Source organism: Athene cunicularia, assembly GCF_003259725.1.
Source record: "Athene cunicularia isolate RWA chromosome 2 unlocalized genomic scaffold, athCun1 chr2_part1, whole genome shotgun sequence".
Taxonomy (NCBI): domain Eukaryota; kingdom Metazoa; phylum Chordata; class Aves; order Strigiformes; family Strigidae; genus Athene; species Athene cunicularia.
In genome coordinates, this window is record NW_020799095.1 from 108,373,087 (window position 1) to 108,389,710 (window position 16,624).

The 16,624-nt window shown below is 38.0% G+C and overlaps 1 protein-coding gene across 15 annotated transcripts in view; it reads left to right on the forward strand.

Moving 5' to 3' along the window:
• Positions 1 to 16,624, forward strand: part of DTNA (dystrobrevin alpha) — a 219,957-nt gene that overhangs the window by 172,854 nt on the left and 30,479 nt on the right. For 7 of the 15 annotated variants that reach the window (XM_026841319.1, XM_026841318.1, XM_026841315.1 and 4 more), the window contains 3 exons: positions 1,753 to 1,761; positions 3,958 to 4,038; positions 12,045 to 12,137. In XM_026841319.1, coding sequence (XP_026697120.1) covers positions 1,753 to 1,761; positions 3,958 to 4,038; positions 12,045 to 12,137 — 183 coding nt within the window. Of the gene's footprint in view, positions 1 to 1,752; positions 1,762 to 3,957; positions 4,039 to 5,879; positions 5,970 to 11,332; positions 11,411 to 12,044; positions 12,138 to 16,624 lie in introns of all 15 variants that reach the window. The other 8 variants (XM_026841323.1, XM_026841322.1, XM_026841325.1 and 5 more) reach the window with 6 other exon arrangements.

Genomic DNA, 16,624 nt, shown 5'->3' on the forward strand with positions numbered 1-16,624 from the left:
ATCTGCTGAGCTACCGCACTGCTGTGTGGTATAAAAGCCTGTCTCTTCTGGCAAGCAATCATTTCATGGGGCAGATTTTGGCTATCCTTAAGACAATTGCAAAGAGACAGGGAGCATGAAACTGAAGGGGAAACAAGCCTCTGTTCCCTGTTGGCTGGGGCCTTCAAAGGCCTGGGAGTATGTCAGAAGATCATGAGTAGTGAAAACTGGGCTACAGTTAGTAGATTAAATGCATTTAGGCAAGGCAAGGGAAAGGTACCATAATTGAGTAGGATCTGTTCCAAATCTTTGCTGTGAAATTAACACCTTCCCTTCTTCCTAACTATCCAGACATAATTTAGAGTGATTGGATGTGAGAACAAACCACCATCTATTTTGTTTTATGATAGAGTTTCTCTTTATTCGTAGACTGAAGGCAATATAATGGCAATATATATTGGCTATAATGATACATGAGTGAAAAACCTTTAAGTTGTGGAGGTAGCATGATCTACAGCATAACTCACATAAATTAACTGAGAGGAGAGATATGCTACAGTGCCTCATTGAGAATATCTTCTCACTGATGTGATTTTTATTTTTAAACATAATGGAAGTTGAGAGAAACAGCTCTGGGCAGGAATCCAGGCAAACAGAGTTTTATGTGTGCATTAAATGGAAGAATTTTGGCAACAAAACAGTATCCTTTTCTTAGCTTCTATCTTAAGTGGGGACAAGTACTCTCTGCATTACTAGACAGCCTTTGCTTTTTCCTGTTATTCCACCTTTGGGTGGTACCAGACAGAAAGACTGCCTGGGGTTTTTTTGGTTTAGTGGTGCCACACAAAATTTTCAATTAAGTAAAACACATCTAAGGCTCATCTAGAGAAGCAGTTATCAAGGCATCATTAACCCGATGGAGGAACTCTCCCACTGATGGAGTGGTCATTTTTCCTTTCTATACATAAGATTGGCAACAAAAAAGAAACACCAGACTACAGAGATTATAAATGGCATGGCCAGTGCATCATGGAGGTATTTTTCAAATGCATCCTTCACTGGCCTGACTTTGTTTCCATCTAAGCCTGTGGGAGTATTATTTTTGACATCAGTGTGAAGAGGTTAGACCAGCATGGAACACTTGGAAAACTCCTCTTATTTAATCTGATTTATTACTGTGGATATGTGTTATGCCGTAACATGCATTTATTACATAGCATATTTCAATAGTATTGTTTTCTACATCCTCGAGGAAAGTTGTTTGAGTATCATCAGCTCACTTTTTTAAGAAAGCTTGATCACTCACTTCCAGAAGTTTAGAAATAACCTCAGAAGGGTACACATTTATAGTCAAGAGTTTTCCTTTGCTTTACCATGAAGTCTGCTGTTCTTGTCTTATCACACAACTGTATATGTGTGTTTGAACATCCATTTGATATTCAAACTCTAACCTGAGGAATATGACAGCCTTTAAGAAACTTGCCTTGGGAAAGCTCAGATTAGTTTAATACAGCTTTCTTCACGTAAGAATTGACAAACTAATGCTAATCACAAAACCTTAGCAAAGTCTTGGAGTTCATAGACATTTGTACACAAGAGTAACTCTGCATATGTAAACAAATCAATGACCTTTTAAGCATATAGACTCTCATGCTTTGTGCAGAATCAGGGTCATAAGAATGGAGTGTGTCCAATGCACTACTTAGACCACATTCATAATAAACTGACAGTTTAATTAATGATCTCTTTTCCATTTCATTTTGGCTGCAAAAGAGATACTTGGTGAGTATTTTTCTTCTTTAATACACTTACTGGAGGAAGAAGCTTGGAAAAAATGCAGTAATCTCATCATTACCAACCCTCAACTTTTTATCAGAATCCAGAGCCAAATAAATAATTGTCTTTGAATACAGAGAGAGTGAAAGGGAAGAGCTCTTTGTGCAGTTAGAGATTTTCTCTTCCACCCCTGTTTTGAGATGAAGATTAGAGAAGACATTAACCTGAAGTGTGTATGTGGTGATCTGCTGAAATCCATGGGTGCCACATACCCAATCAATGGTTGGACTGGATGATCTACAAGGTCTTTTCCAACCTTGATGATGATTCTGTGATACCCACTTCCTACTCAGTCAGCAGAGGTAGACTAGGTACAAGGCAAAGCAGAGCCCAAGCTCTGCAAGGGAGCACTCTTCCTGCCTTCTCCTCTGGAACACTGTTGGTAACCAGCCTCTCCTCCCCTCTCCTGTGCTGTTGAGAACTCCACAGCCCAGGGTTGGACCCATCTTTCAGAAACCCCAGCCTGTGCCAGATTAGTTTTTGAATGTGTTCACTGATTACATAGAGAAAAAGAAAAATGCAGTAGTCAAATGTAGTTGGTGTGAACTGTTTCTCCTGCATCAATTATCAGTTTACAATTCTCAGGCTACAAAATACCAGTTGATTACCCATTAAATAAAATTAGTTTCTGAATATTCTCTCAAAGTTTATTTCCAAATCTCTGTATTTGAAGACTCATATCACAACAGACCTTTCCAGTGAACTGGCTCTGATCATGGCCTCATCCAAGCTCTTCCTACCTCTGATGGAGTACATGAAAAATAATATTAAACACTTCTCCATAAGTACATAGGGCAACAAGTGCTGCTTCTCAAATTCATGACTGATCAGAACTTGAGTGTGAGTCTACAGATGCAGGGTTAAGCTAAAATTATATTTTCATATAAATAAAAAACATGCCAAGTCCTACATATTTCCGTTCCCATTTTTAAACTTCTTAAAATTAGTGTGGTATTGTCATGCTGAGAAATCAATTTGAACTTGTCAAAGCCCATATTTATTCTTGTTCTCTAACAGTTACAAAATAAGAAAGAGAACATACAGTAATAGTTCATTTCTGTGCAGAACTGGCTTTCTTCGTTTCTTACAAATGGTTTCGATGACCGGTTGTCTTGCACAGTTGGAGCCCAGTGAGTATTTTGCAGGTGGCTACTATATTTCGATTTGCACATCTGCAGAATTCGGAAAGCAAGACAGATTTTTCACAGACCTTAAAGGGTATATTAACCTATTTGAAATCTGGACAATTTAAAGTCTGAATTATATATGGCTTCAGGTTCTGCTCATATCTGGTTAAAAACCCTGTGATTTTAATGACTATTTTTTAGTTTTTCCAGAGAGTCTATATCTTTTGCCCAGTGTTGCATAAGAAGTCCATTAAAAAGGGGAAATTTCTCCTTAATGAATACAGAAGAAAAAACTATGCACAAAATATTTTTTAAGAGTAGACAATAAAAGCAGAGGAAATATTCCTTCTCATTTCATTTTTAGTGAGAGCAGGAAATAAAGAATGTAATAATAAAACCATTGTTATTAATGGATCCTCTTAAACTGGATACTTACTTTAAATTTTTATTTGGAGGTTTGATGTACCAGTTGAAAAGCTTTGCAGTTAAATCAGTTTAGTTCTACATGCATTTTATGGGACACTGAGGGCTATGGGTCACTATGTAAATATGGTAGCATGGAGCTTAGTGCCAGGGATAACCTCATGAAAAGATGTGTAATTTATTGGCAGTTACCCCCTGCAGACCTCCATGCTGCCACAGTGAACCTGCTGCCAGTGCTCAGCATAGCTGGTTGAAAGCAACAACTGCACTGTAGGCTACAGGTTCTGGAAAGAAAAAAATGGCATAGCAGTTATTTTGCCAAAGCAAGAAGAAAATCAAGCAAGTTGCTAAAGACTCACCTCAGCACACACAAAAGTATTATTTCTTTCCAGGCCTAAGTAGCAACGTGTTTTTATCAACTTCTGGTTAAAAACACAGCATCTTTGATTTGGAACTATTGCTACTTAAAGCAGAAGATGCTAGTAGTAATATTACTTTAACAAGAAGCTAATTTAATTCTCTTGAAATACTGTTGCTGATTTGTTTTCTTTTGTGCAAAATTAATGCAACTGGATATTTTGCCGCTTTCTAGGCCCCCTCGACCTGTAACCAGCATGAATGACACACTCTTCTCCCACTCCGTTCCCTCAGGAAGTCCTTTTGCAAACAGAAGGTGAGTTGTTATCCAAATTTATGTTAAACCATTATATTAGAGTGGTGGAGGGTTCAGTTTTCAATTCCCCCAGAAAATACAAACCCAGAATAAAATTAAGACACGAGCAGAGAAATGCCTTGGTTATTTTCGATTGATACCAAGATATCTGGATGGAGAGCTGGAGTTAGGGCACCACAAGCTCCTCACAACAGAGCACAGAACTTTGGTTCTCATTTGAACCATTATGTCCTGCTAAACGTGTTCACATGCAACCTGAAAATGGGCTGTTGGTAAGAAGCCGTTTTGTAGCAGCACTGTGGGAATAGAAACTGGGACTTGCCATTGCCTTCGGGAATGCCTGCATCATACTGCAAGAAACTATATGAACAAAGAGAAAATGTGCTCATACTTGCAAGACATAGCAAAACATCCTTACTCCTGTTAAACTATCCAGATTTTCATTAAAGGCTACAAGAAAGAAAGAGTAGTCTTGGCATATGGTGACCCTTCAGCAAACAAACCTGAAAAGAGTAGTTAGTAACATTAATCCCAAAGAGAAGGTGCTTGCAGCTGCATATACCTTTTGGCTCCATTATATGTGTGTAGCATTTGCTAGCTGTTTCACCCAATCTGCGTAAGCCTCCCAATGCACATAGATGAGAAAGCGGCAGAAAAATAACTTCCCGCTTTACTGGGAAAGATAAGTGATATGTCTTTCTTGCGTCCATTTTTGTGCTTGGTTCCTAATGTATGTGTCAATGCTTCAGTGTTCCTGGATAACCAAACACAATCTCTGAGTATGCATGGCTACATTTTTTAACACCAAAACCAAATCCACAGTGTACCACACTGCAGTGACAGAGTAAATATGGTTTACTACTACTTTGATTTATGTACTTTGCTACCAGGAGCTATAAACTGTAAGCTGTCAGTGTTATCTTAGTGCAAGTAGCTACTGGGTGTGACTGAGATGCTTTTTGAAAGCCAGCCCCAAAGCAGCCCCTGAGACCAGATCCTGCTGCCTGTACAGACAGTGAGACTGCAAACACATACTCATTTCTATTGTTGGAGTATATGGAATTGTATGTGCCGGGGCAAGGCAGGATAATCTATTTGTGGCCTCCCAATGACAGGTCATTAAGAACAATGCTCTTTAAAAGCATAGCTGTTGCTTCTGTTTATCACCAAGAAGTCCCTGTGCTAATTCAACAAAAGTAGGATGCTTTGCCATTTAGGCCAGGGACCTGCAGTAATAATCACAGCACTATCTACTGTGCTACTTGTTTTTCTTTACATGTGAAGAAATCCTGATTATTTTATGTTCTTTAGTAATTCAGCTGTCTGTCTTCAACTATCAGGATTAAACTTATATGATCCCTGAGCCATTAGAATTCCTTTCATCTAGAGGAAGAACTCCTTGATGGAGAGAGAATCCCCTGAAGGAAGGAGACAATAAAAATCCCACAGCTATTGGTACCCAGACTTCCTTATAAGTGTGACATCCTTACACAGCAAAAAGAGTCCATGATACAGCAGACAGTTCTGGCTTTTTTAGTTAACAGTATCCTGTTATGTTAATATACAAGCAGTGTAATTGCTTCAAAGCTATTGTAACTTTTGTTTCAGCGATCTAGCAGGATTTTTAAGTGTTTGACAGCTTATTATTTTTATTTTCTACTCTTAAAGATTTAATGTGCACATTTTAAATCAAAAAATAAAGCATCCTACCAGCTGTCACATCAGTATTCTTTCTAAATAGTTACAAATTGCATTTATTGTCATGAACCCACTCTGAACACGCTGGTCTCTGTGTGTACTTTTTGGGGTATTAACAAGCTTTCATTGTTTGAATCATTCAGGTTACTTGGGGGTATAAATGCAGCCAGTCCTGTGGCTGATGAGCATTCTCTTATAAGGCTATATGTAAATCAGCTTCACAACAATTCACGGTCAGTATGAGAGCACTAACCACTAATCGCAGTAGTTCTGTAGCTCATGCACTAAATCATTAGCAATTCTGCTAAACTACTAAAGATACTTTTTAAGGAAGGCTCTGGTGGGCTAGAGGGTTTCTCTGGCTCTGATTAGTCTTTTGAATAGACTTCCTGCTGGCTGTGAGCTTTGCCAACTTCTCCTGCTTCTGCACAGTACAAATCTTTCATTTTACCCTTCCACGTAGTATTAATATTAATGTATCTAGAGGAAGTTGGGAACATTGTTTTTGAAAACAAAAAAAATACACCTTTATGGTTTCATCATCAGCGTATGACTTGCCTGATGCATTCCTGACCAAGGAACAAAGAGGCTCACACAAGAGCCTGGAAATAACTCCAGGTATCCCAGCCAGCCTCCTCATCTTCTTCCATGGCTCTCAGTGCTGGTGGTTACTGTTCTGCAGTTAGTGCCTCTTGCCAGTAACCTTCCCCAGACCCCTTTGCTTTGCTTTTCAAAATGACCACAGAAAAGATAGATCTAAATCCTACTGAAACTAATGAAGACTTCCCATTTATATAGTGAGCATTGAATTTGGCCTGATGCCTCTGGTTGCTGCACCCTTTTTCCATCATTCCCTCTCATCTTAGTGACCTCAAGGAAGAGCCTTTTTCATTCTGCATGAAAGAAATATGCAGGTGGATAAGAAAAGTTACACCATTTTTTTTTACTGTGGAGTATAATGACCTTTTTTTCTTTTTGATTAATCCACGAGCATTAGCTATAATTCAGTAAGAAAGTACTGAGACCAAGGTACTTTTCTGCTAAATGTCAAGTTCTTCAATCTGTATTAGACTAATAACAGTATCTTCGTTCATTCTTTTAGGTTTTACTATTATTATTGCCCTGGGAAAATCAGGCCTCATTAGTGGAAGCTCATCCTCTCATACATCAGAGGAACAGGCTATGACAGCTCTGTTTGCAATTGTGCTGATTATATATTAAATGCTCTGTGATTCATATAATAATAAAAATTGTACAAACTCAGGGTAAAATTTCTAGCTCAATGTAATCAGTGCTAAAAGCTCTGCTGGCTGCATTTTCACTGCAGATAACTTATGGTTACTTTAATTTGTGTTGCAATCTAGTCTAGAGGTTTCAGATAGCTTTAAAGAAAGTTTTTGTGTAATTAGAATGTTTATGCAAAGTAGAATTGGCACAGACTGTCATTTGTAGCATTCCCATGGTATTTATTTCAGCTAGTTGTGTTCACATAAGAACATAACCATTTGCAACCAGTTTCTCCCTATAGCAGGAAATGCTGAATTCAGCACACCGAGTCATTCTGATGCTGGAAATGGATATGGTCTCATAAGTTCAGCACAATATCATCTTCATTTCAGGACTCATGGATGAAAAAGGGAAATTAACTAGGAAGAAGAAGAATCTCATTAGAGGAAAGGTCTTTGATAACTAGTAAATACAAAGACAAATTGTGGGGAACAACTGAAATGAGATTGAACATTTTATGTTCTTTGCAGTTCAGTTGTGTCTGAAGCATTGATTTTGAATGGGTGTGCAATTATTCCAAAGCTCAGAGGGGGTGAAATTCAGTCTTTCCCTGAGATGCTTCCTTAGTTTCTTCAAACCACTTCAGAATCAAAATCCCTTAAAATTTCTCTGCTTGCTTTGCTTAGTTTGAGCGACTATGTCCATAAGAGAGTTTTCACGAGGAGTCTGGCATAAAAATTACAAGCTCCTTTCTTCTCAATATATGCAGCGTGCAAATTGATAACAACAATATGCTCTGTAAAGCTCAAGAACAACTTTAAAGCACTTATATTAGAAAAGAAAAAATCTGTGATCATCTCCCAGATACCGAATCACAGTCATTTACTGTGATGACAGCTAATATGTGATTAAAACCACAAGTCCTCTAACTTTTATACAGTAACTAATATTCAGGTTTTCATCTCATATTTGTTTCTGTGATGCCTGATTACCTAGAGGGCAGCAGTACAAGGGAATATTCTGCAGAGTAGGTAATGGCCTTGCAAACCCGATGAATTGGATATGTTATGTCAAAACAGGTAGATTAGGCATTACAGAAACTTCTGTCCAGTCAAGAGGAATAACTCTATACCCTGAATTAATGGTTTTTTCCTTATTCAGATTTTTTTGTTCCCAAGCTACAGTCTATCAGTTCTGCCTTAAAGTTTGTAGCTACCATAGTAATGGACAAAATCTATTTCTCTTTCTTAATAAATGTCTTCTTTAAGCTATGAAATTCTAGGGCTAAACTGGGGTAAGATGAAACAGGATGTTTTGCCTTGCATTTTTCTCAGCTCCCCCTCACAGCTAATACATTTAGTTTTTCTAAAGGAGTAATAAACTGAAATAAATGGAGTGATGCAGCACATTCTGCTGAAATGGAAATTACTTGGCAATTCTGTGGTAGGTAGAAAGAATGCACTATGATATCAAATGCCTATAGCCAAGGAAAAATTGAGTCTAATTTAATGCTGAGTCAGAGTAGCTGGTGCCATTTTTGAACTCCACATAAAAGCAAAAAAGAATTCGATATTCTACCTGGGCATAGCAAAAGATTAGGGAGAATTTCTGGACAACAGCTAACTTCAGCGCAAAACATGCTGTGGTCCATGCTTCTGTCTCTAAGGAGTGTGGTAGACTTGAACTGCATGTTGCCTTCATATATTGTTTTCAGAACAAGATAAAAATCTTCCTTATTTCATTGGCAATATTCTACCTGCTAAAGGAAAGGTTTATATGTTATTGTTTAGTAGCCACTAAAGAGGGTGTAACATTTACACCAATACTGTTAGGTCTACATCTTTGTAGACATCTGCTCAGAGTTGGAGGCTTTGTCTCTTAATTTGGATGGGGAAGCATTCTTTGACATCTTACAAAATGTTTCTGTTTAACAGGAATACATCTTTAAAATACTTGTTGCAGTTGGTAGGACTCAGAGAAACTCAGTGTGGCCAAAACAATCTCTGAAGTATTAGCTGTATTTTGGGAACTATGTGGAGGATGTAGGAAGATGTGGAAGAGCAAGAAGGTTGAACATCAGCTCTTCTGAATGAAGGAAGGTTGATGGCAGAAACAGGGACAAAGATTGAAGGGATTATACAAGAGACAGCCTAACCTTGGTATCCAAAGATATTGAAATTATGAACGAATTAGTAAGCACCTGGAGGATAATAAACCATGAGAAATAACCAGCATGGATTTGTCAAGAACAAATTATGTCAAACCGAACTAATTTATTTCATTGACAGGATAACTGGTCCAGTGGGTAAAAAAGAAGCGACAGATACGATACAGTTAAAAGGACTTTTGATATACTCCCAGATGACACAGAGGTACACAAAGGAAGTATGGACTAGGGGAAGTTAGTATAAGAGCAGCCTTGAAAATCAGTAATTACATTTTCAGAAGTTTGCTGTCATTCTAGGATGAGGACATACGAGGTGGGATTCTTGAGGGCTATCTTAAGTCAGACACTACACACTCTTTCTTGTAATGACCTAGTGGGAGCAATAGAGTGAATGCATGCAATTTGTAGATGGTACAAAGGTTGAAATAGTTACGGGAAAGAGTGCTTGGAGAGCAGTTTCTAAATTAAAAAATGAGCTCAATTGCAGTGATAGCAATTGATGTCCAAATGATCTGGAATCAGTTAGAGGAAACTCAGTAATTACAAGTGAACAGTGCTGTAGCAAGGAAGCAAATAATCAAATAAAAGATGGAGCATAATTGGATGGACAGAAATATTTTAACAGAGGACCTAGTAGTTGCAGTGAACCACAAACTAATTGAAGTCAGCAATGTGATTGTTAGATTGTCTGACCCTGGGACATCATGTGGAAAGCTATTAACACTCATTCCCTGGAGGAGGAGACATCTGCCTGGAGGTCTGCACCTCCAGGTTCAGGGCAACAGCATGGGGACAAATACGCTAACCAGCATGACAGAGTCCAGAGGAGACACCCAAACATCAGAAAAGCTTAGAAGTAACTCATGGAAGTTATGTTCCAACTCATAGTTAGAAGATACAAGTTTCCTTAATCAAGGAAGAAAGATGGCCATTGATAGACATTGTATCGATTGCTCAGTGTGTAACATTTGCTTGCCTGTCCCTCCACCCTAACTATGTTGCTTCTGCAACATAGGAGAGGAGAATTTACAGTTGGTAGAGGGGGCATCACACTGCACTGTTAGAAAGCAGAGCACAAAATCTGCCCCAGGGTCTCTGATGTCCCCTTGTGGCAACTTACTTATCTTTAAGAGCCTAAAGCTGCATTTTTGGCTGAAGTGGCACACCCTTGAATGCGTTTGCCTTCTGTAACTGGGAGGAACACATGGGTGGAAAACGTATCCTTCTAAATTGCATGGACCGTGTTTATCTGCGTGGATATTACTTCAGTGAAAGCACAACACACAGAAGTATCATGCTAATGGACATAGAAATGTGAAGCAAGCTTTTTTTTTTTTTTTTTTTTTTTTTTTTTACAGCATTTCATTTAGCTATCTTCCAGATATATTATAAATCAACAGGGCTTGGGTTCTTAGGACACCCTTTGGTACCAGCCTTTTCAGAACCTTGCTGCCAACCTTTACCTTCCAAAAGGAGGGGAATGACACGCACCTCATCTGATTCCTTCTTTGTCCTAATATTAAAGGTTTTGATCTTCAGTCTGTTAGAGCCACATCTGCTCGGATTCATCAGGTATCACATTTGTGCAACATCATCTGCCTGTATACACAGACACACACCCCTGGATGCACAGGTGCATGTATGCTCACATACCCATCTTTCAATCAAAGATATTTACAGTATCAGTAGCTAAACCAAAAAATAAAGGTGAACAAATTTTTAAAAGCAGAAAGTAAAATATATTTTTGGTTTGCTTTGTTGTTTTTTAAACCAAAAATGCTGCAGCATGAAAGAAAAACTGTCATATCAATCTCTCCATTTTTAGCCAGTGTTATCTTATTAACATAGGTATTTAAGCACTGGGAAAGATGCAGTTACTGCAATCCATTAAATACTGTAATTGGAGAAAAAAAAGTGGGTTTTGTGAACTACATATTTTTTTAAATGAACAGAATAGTACTTCTGGAGGTTAAACTGGTGTATTCCATCACTGGATCTGTAGTGAAGGCTTTTGGAGAACAGGAGTGAAAACTTGATTCCTGACTTTGCATGTCCCGAAGTTTTCTAAAATTTCATTAACATTTCTGTTGCTATTTTTATTCAGTTCAGGGTGCTTGAATGAGTTTCTCCAAACCCTGTTCTGTAATGAATTTCAGACATCACTGTTTACCCTTTTCTTAGTTTTCCTGTCTTATTAACTAGCTCTCCTTCCAAGAATACTGAAGTAGAGCAGAGCAAACTTCTGGCTAGGGCTGCTCCAGCTTTCTTGAAAGGAAAAGGGTAAGTTAAAGAGAGAGTATGTTTGTAGCTTGCACTAACACAGCTAAACCAAAACCTTTTCCTCTATTCCTCCTGCATTTAATATATTCTATAAATGTCTTTCCTGAGAAAACTCTGATAACCAATTAACCCAGTGAGCTTAGTAGGGTGTGTTTTAAGTATTTTTATGTACACCTGAATGAGTGAGGTCTTGATCAGACACTTCTAAACAAATCCAGCTTGTGATTTATAGTATGTTAATCATGTGTGTAACATATGTATATTTAATGTATATATGCAGTACACAGTATATTAAATAGTGCTGACCTCACAATCTGCTGTATTTTGAAATAAGTGGTACTGTACAGCGCCAGTCCCTGGCCCAGTCTGTCTTCTCACTGACCTCTGAGACTGGCTGTGTAATCAAGCGGGATTCTACCATCCTAAGCCATGAAATACTTAACATATAAATTACAATAATAACAAAATAATTTCTGCACTTGTTTTGTTTGGTTTTGGTTTTTTTTTTCTTCTAAGAACACTTAAATATTCATTCCTAAATTCCCATTTCACAATCTTACTTGCTCCTGCTTTCTCTGTTTATTTCCCTCTGTCTGTCCGGACTGCACCCTCTTTCCCCTCAACCCCATTTCAGGTTACAGTACAGCCTCGATGTTGCAGACAGGCTGGCCGATGAACATGTACTCATCGGGTTGTATGTCAACATGCTGCAGAGCAACCCCGCACGGTTAGTGCAGGTTTGGCACCTTTGGGGAACCCAGGAAAGGGACGTTGGTCGGCCAGATGCTCTCACTGTTTCCTCTTGGCTACAAGCTGAAGCAGCTCTTTATGAGCACTAACCTAAAGGCAATGTGTATGAAAACAGGGTATGTCCTCCCAAAGTTGATGGATTGTGGCAATTGCTCTTATTCCCTCTAGTGATGTTAAGTAGCAAATAATTGCTTAGTTAAGAATGGCTGTACAAAGTTGATTTCAGATGCTGTGCTCTAGTCAGCGCAGGACTTGGTGGTGGTACAGAAATTTTCATACAATGATGACTAACAAGTCCAGGTTTTCAAGGTAATAATTTTTGAGGTGTATGTAATTTGTAGCTTCACCTTACCTTGCAAGTAAGAAATGGTAATAGTATGTAAATAATTATAATAGTAATAATGGGAAATTGCTTATTAACCTAGTGAAGAAAAGAGTTAATTTCAATTTTAATATATGTCAGGCATTGTGTTTAAATCTGCCTGATTTCTGCATTGTTTGAATCTTGTGTATAAATTGGCACTTATCTCATTCAGACTCAGGTATGACAGGTTTTTTAATGGTTGTCTTGAACATAGTTCATTGCTTCTGCTGGAGTGAATATGGAGCTTTGTCTCCTAAACCCACCTGCTGTCCTAGCACTTGTGGATGATGGCACTGCAGCAGGCTACCCCAGGGAGGGGAAACATTGGCTCACCTCTCCAAGCACAACAAAACTCTAGACTTTGCAGCTCTGTACCAGCAAGGTGATGGTGAGCAGTGTAGTATATGGCCCTAGACAATGCGGCGCTGAGCAGAAGTCTGTACAGTGTTTCTAACAAAACTATGCTCATGAGGTTTCTTTTGCTCATCATGAACCTTTTGGTCTCTTGTACTGCTACTACAGAATATTTGCCAGGTTAGGAGAAACTCCCCATTTATTCTTACATGTAGAAGGCAACAAGCAGCTTCATTTGGGAGAGTTTGATGCAGTGGTTCTCTGCGGTCTTACAAAATTAACTTCTGTAAGTAGCTCCAGTTGAAAATGGGAGTAATTTGTCATGCCCAGTGGAAAAAAAAAGTCTCCCTTCATTGTTCTGGATCTGCTTCTTTACTCTGTAGCCCACTGGAATGTGCCAGTGAGGGAATAAAAAGGCAAACAAGTTTTTAGTGAGGAAAATGAAAACCATTTCTTCAAAATAAAACATTTTGAAGGGGAATTTCATTCCTGGAGTATCACTTCCAGAAAGCAGACTTACTGAGTAATATTTACACTGTGAAAACAAGTTGCTGGGGGCACGTGTGTAGACCAGTCATTGCCAATCCATGATTGAGGACAGGAGCATGCTACCACTCAGTCTAGTTTGACAGAGAGAAGGAAATGAGGCCCTGCCTACCATGAGTGACTTAATTGATACAATTCATCAAGAAGTGAGCAAAGAATGGACATGGGTTTGAAGTAATTTTTGGTGCTAGGCTGGTTTGCCACGTTTGGAGTTTTGTATGCCACATCTGTGATTCATTTAGCTTCAGTGAGGACCACCAGTTGATCCCCTTGTGAGTGCCTAGTCCCATCCTTACCATCTTCATCCTCTAAATTTTATCCAATATATTCTAACCTGTTCCTTCAAGGCTTTGAGCCATCCTTACCAAGTCATAGTACGTTTGTATCCAAATATGCACATAAAAATTATGTGCCATAACATCCTTCAGATTTAATGCTTTTGAGGGATGAATAGAGTGTGAGTGATAATGGCCTAAATTGTTTAAATAACCGATGCAAAGCGTAGTACATAATGTCTGATTACTGACATTAAATCACTGCAGCCACAGCATCCTCAGTGAGAAACAATCTCAGTTATTTATATAAGATACCAATTAGATTTTGACAGAAACATAACCAAGAGGGACAGCAGTCTTAGTCATGCATCAAACTGTGCTGCATTGCCATTTTCTGCTTTGTTTCAATGAGACTGCTATCAGGGAAAGGGAATAGTTGTATTTTGGTAAAGACAAGAACAACAAAGTGTTGCCATCCTGAAGCTCCTGTGTGAATCCAGTTGCCAGATGAGGTAGGTGAGGCCTCTGCAGGAGGCTCAGCTGCTGCATCTCATATAGCCTGGGGTGGCATCTTCAAGGTAAAGGTGTGAACTCCTTTTGCCCACACCCCAAAGTGGCTGGATGAATTTGCTTAAAACCCACACAACTGTGCTAGGATCCCACTGAGTTCAAGTTATTTTACCCTGCAGTTTAACAAGATTTGGTAACCTTAGTAAAGCATGTAGTTAAGCATAATCAGGTATCTTGTGATTTAGAGGAGTCCACAGCTAGCCAGCTCAACTATTGTATCTGCCTGCTAAATACCATGTGTACATACCCATACATGCCATCACATATTTTCAAGTGCTACTGGCAGCTAAAGATGAAAAGAGGAATGATTGTAGCTGGACCTTCATCTGCAAGAAAAACCTACATAAATATTTTGTGAGCATAATACATAAAATTATCTGAAGAGCTATATAGTAGCATTTCAAAACAAAACGAGTGGGTTTATTAGATACTTAGACTAATTTATAGTAGCTAATGATCAGTCCTATATAGCCTAGTATGTCTTTTTTGTGTGTTTTAAGGCTAGTATTTATATTTGGGGGATTATTTAATTAATTTGCACTGCTTATCTTTTTTTTTTCATCTGCAGTTACTTGATACCACAACTAGTAGTACAAGTTTTCCTTTCCATCCCTCACAGGCTAATAAGCTACTTGAGAGTTTTTTAGAATCCAGCACTACAGGCCAAATTAAGAAACAAGAGAAAAACTTAATTCATTATTTATAGTAACTGTATGGGTAGAAAAAGTATCCCTTAGCCAGATGCTTTGGTTAATTTAATCATAAGTGTGCTTTAGCATGTAAAACCAATACTTAATACTTAATTTAGTTCATCTTTAGTGTCTGATTCTAAAAAAGAACTTTTAACTGCAGATAGTTTTCCTTTTTGTTCATATAAGTTAGAGTCTTTACCTAGTTTTGAATATTAATTCCATATATTTCAGTCTTTTTCTTTTCAGGTGCAGAGGAAATAAGACAAAATATAAATAGGAGGTTATTTTTGTTCCATAGAAAGTTATTTTCTGATTTTATGTTATACTCTGTGGTGAGTCATATTTCTGTACTATAAAAGTGCCATGCTATTCTATGGTATTTTTTAAAATGTTTGTTAAGAGGGTGTGCACAACTAACTAGCTAGGAAGGCTGGTCTAATCTTCCTTTGAAAGGGGAAAGGCATTCAGAGACCCACTGATTATAGAGGAAATGTATAGACACTTGGCTCTCTTGAACAGTTATTTTTTATGATTATACCCATGTACCTGAGTGTTATTAACATTTTGATGGTAAAATCTTGGTAATTCTAAAGTAAATAGCAAATTAAATTAACAATAGCAGAGGGCTCAGATGATGTGTCTCAGTTTAAAGTGCCCTAAAAGCAGGACAGTTTTGGAAGTGTCACAGATAAAACAATCCTCAGAATACATTTGGTGGGTTGCTGTTAGAATACTGTTCTTACAGCCCTGAGTCTTAGAAACCTACCCTTTGATTTGTCAGTATTTTCTATAGTAAATTATTTATTATTTATTAAGTTTTGTAGAATAAGAGCATGTCATGAAGACCACACTGATACCTCTACTGCAAAATTTCACAAGAGAATGACATTTCTGAGACTTTTCTAACCAGTGGTGACACAATTTTAAGACCATCAGAGGATATCCGTATCACCTACAGCAGGGTGCCTACTGCAGAACAGGCTGATTTGACACGTCTAAAGCCTGACAAATAGCAAAGATCCTCCAGTGTCACTCCTTTGTTCGCAGACTATCAGATTTTTCATCCTTTGCCTGCAGGTTTGAGATCCTTTTTTTTAATGTGTCTCCCTTAGACTGTAGAATATTACATAGATCAACTAAAGCCTAAAAAAGGAGTTCTATTATACAGGCAATAATTTTGGATATTCACTCTACATCTGAATGATGATAATTCTGCCAGACCAATTATTGCTATTATAAATAGCATATAATAATTGTAAAGTCTTTAAACAAATGGTCACTAATGGAGAAGCAGTGTTAAAAAGTGTTGTTTAACATTTTTAGAAAAGAAGGATCAGCAGCAGGACATTTGTATGCAGAATGTTCAGTTTCTTTCAAAATGATGCCTGAATCATTCTCTTGAGGGTCCCAAATTCTGCACACATATCACTAATATTTTAAAGCTTGTGTGTATTTCACTGTATCATTGTCCATGAAGTTGCTGAAGTAAAACAGAAGTGAATTATGGCAAATCAGAACTCTGAGACATAAAAGTCTTGTCAGTTGAGGCTAATGCTACTATGCCTACCTCTCTGTTTAATGATCACATAGAATGGGTACATTCCAGAACTAAATTTATCCCAGACATTGAAATTCAATTTACAAAGATTTGGGGCCAGTGATT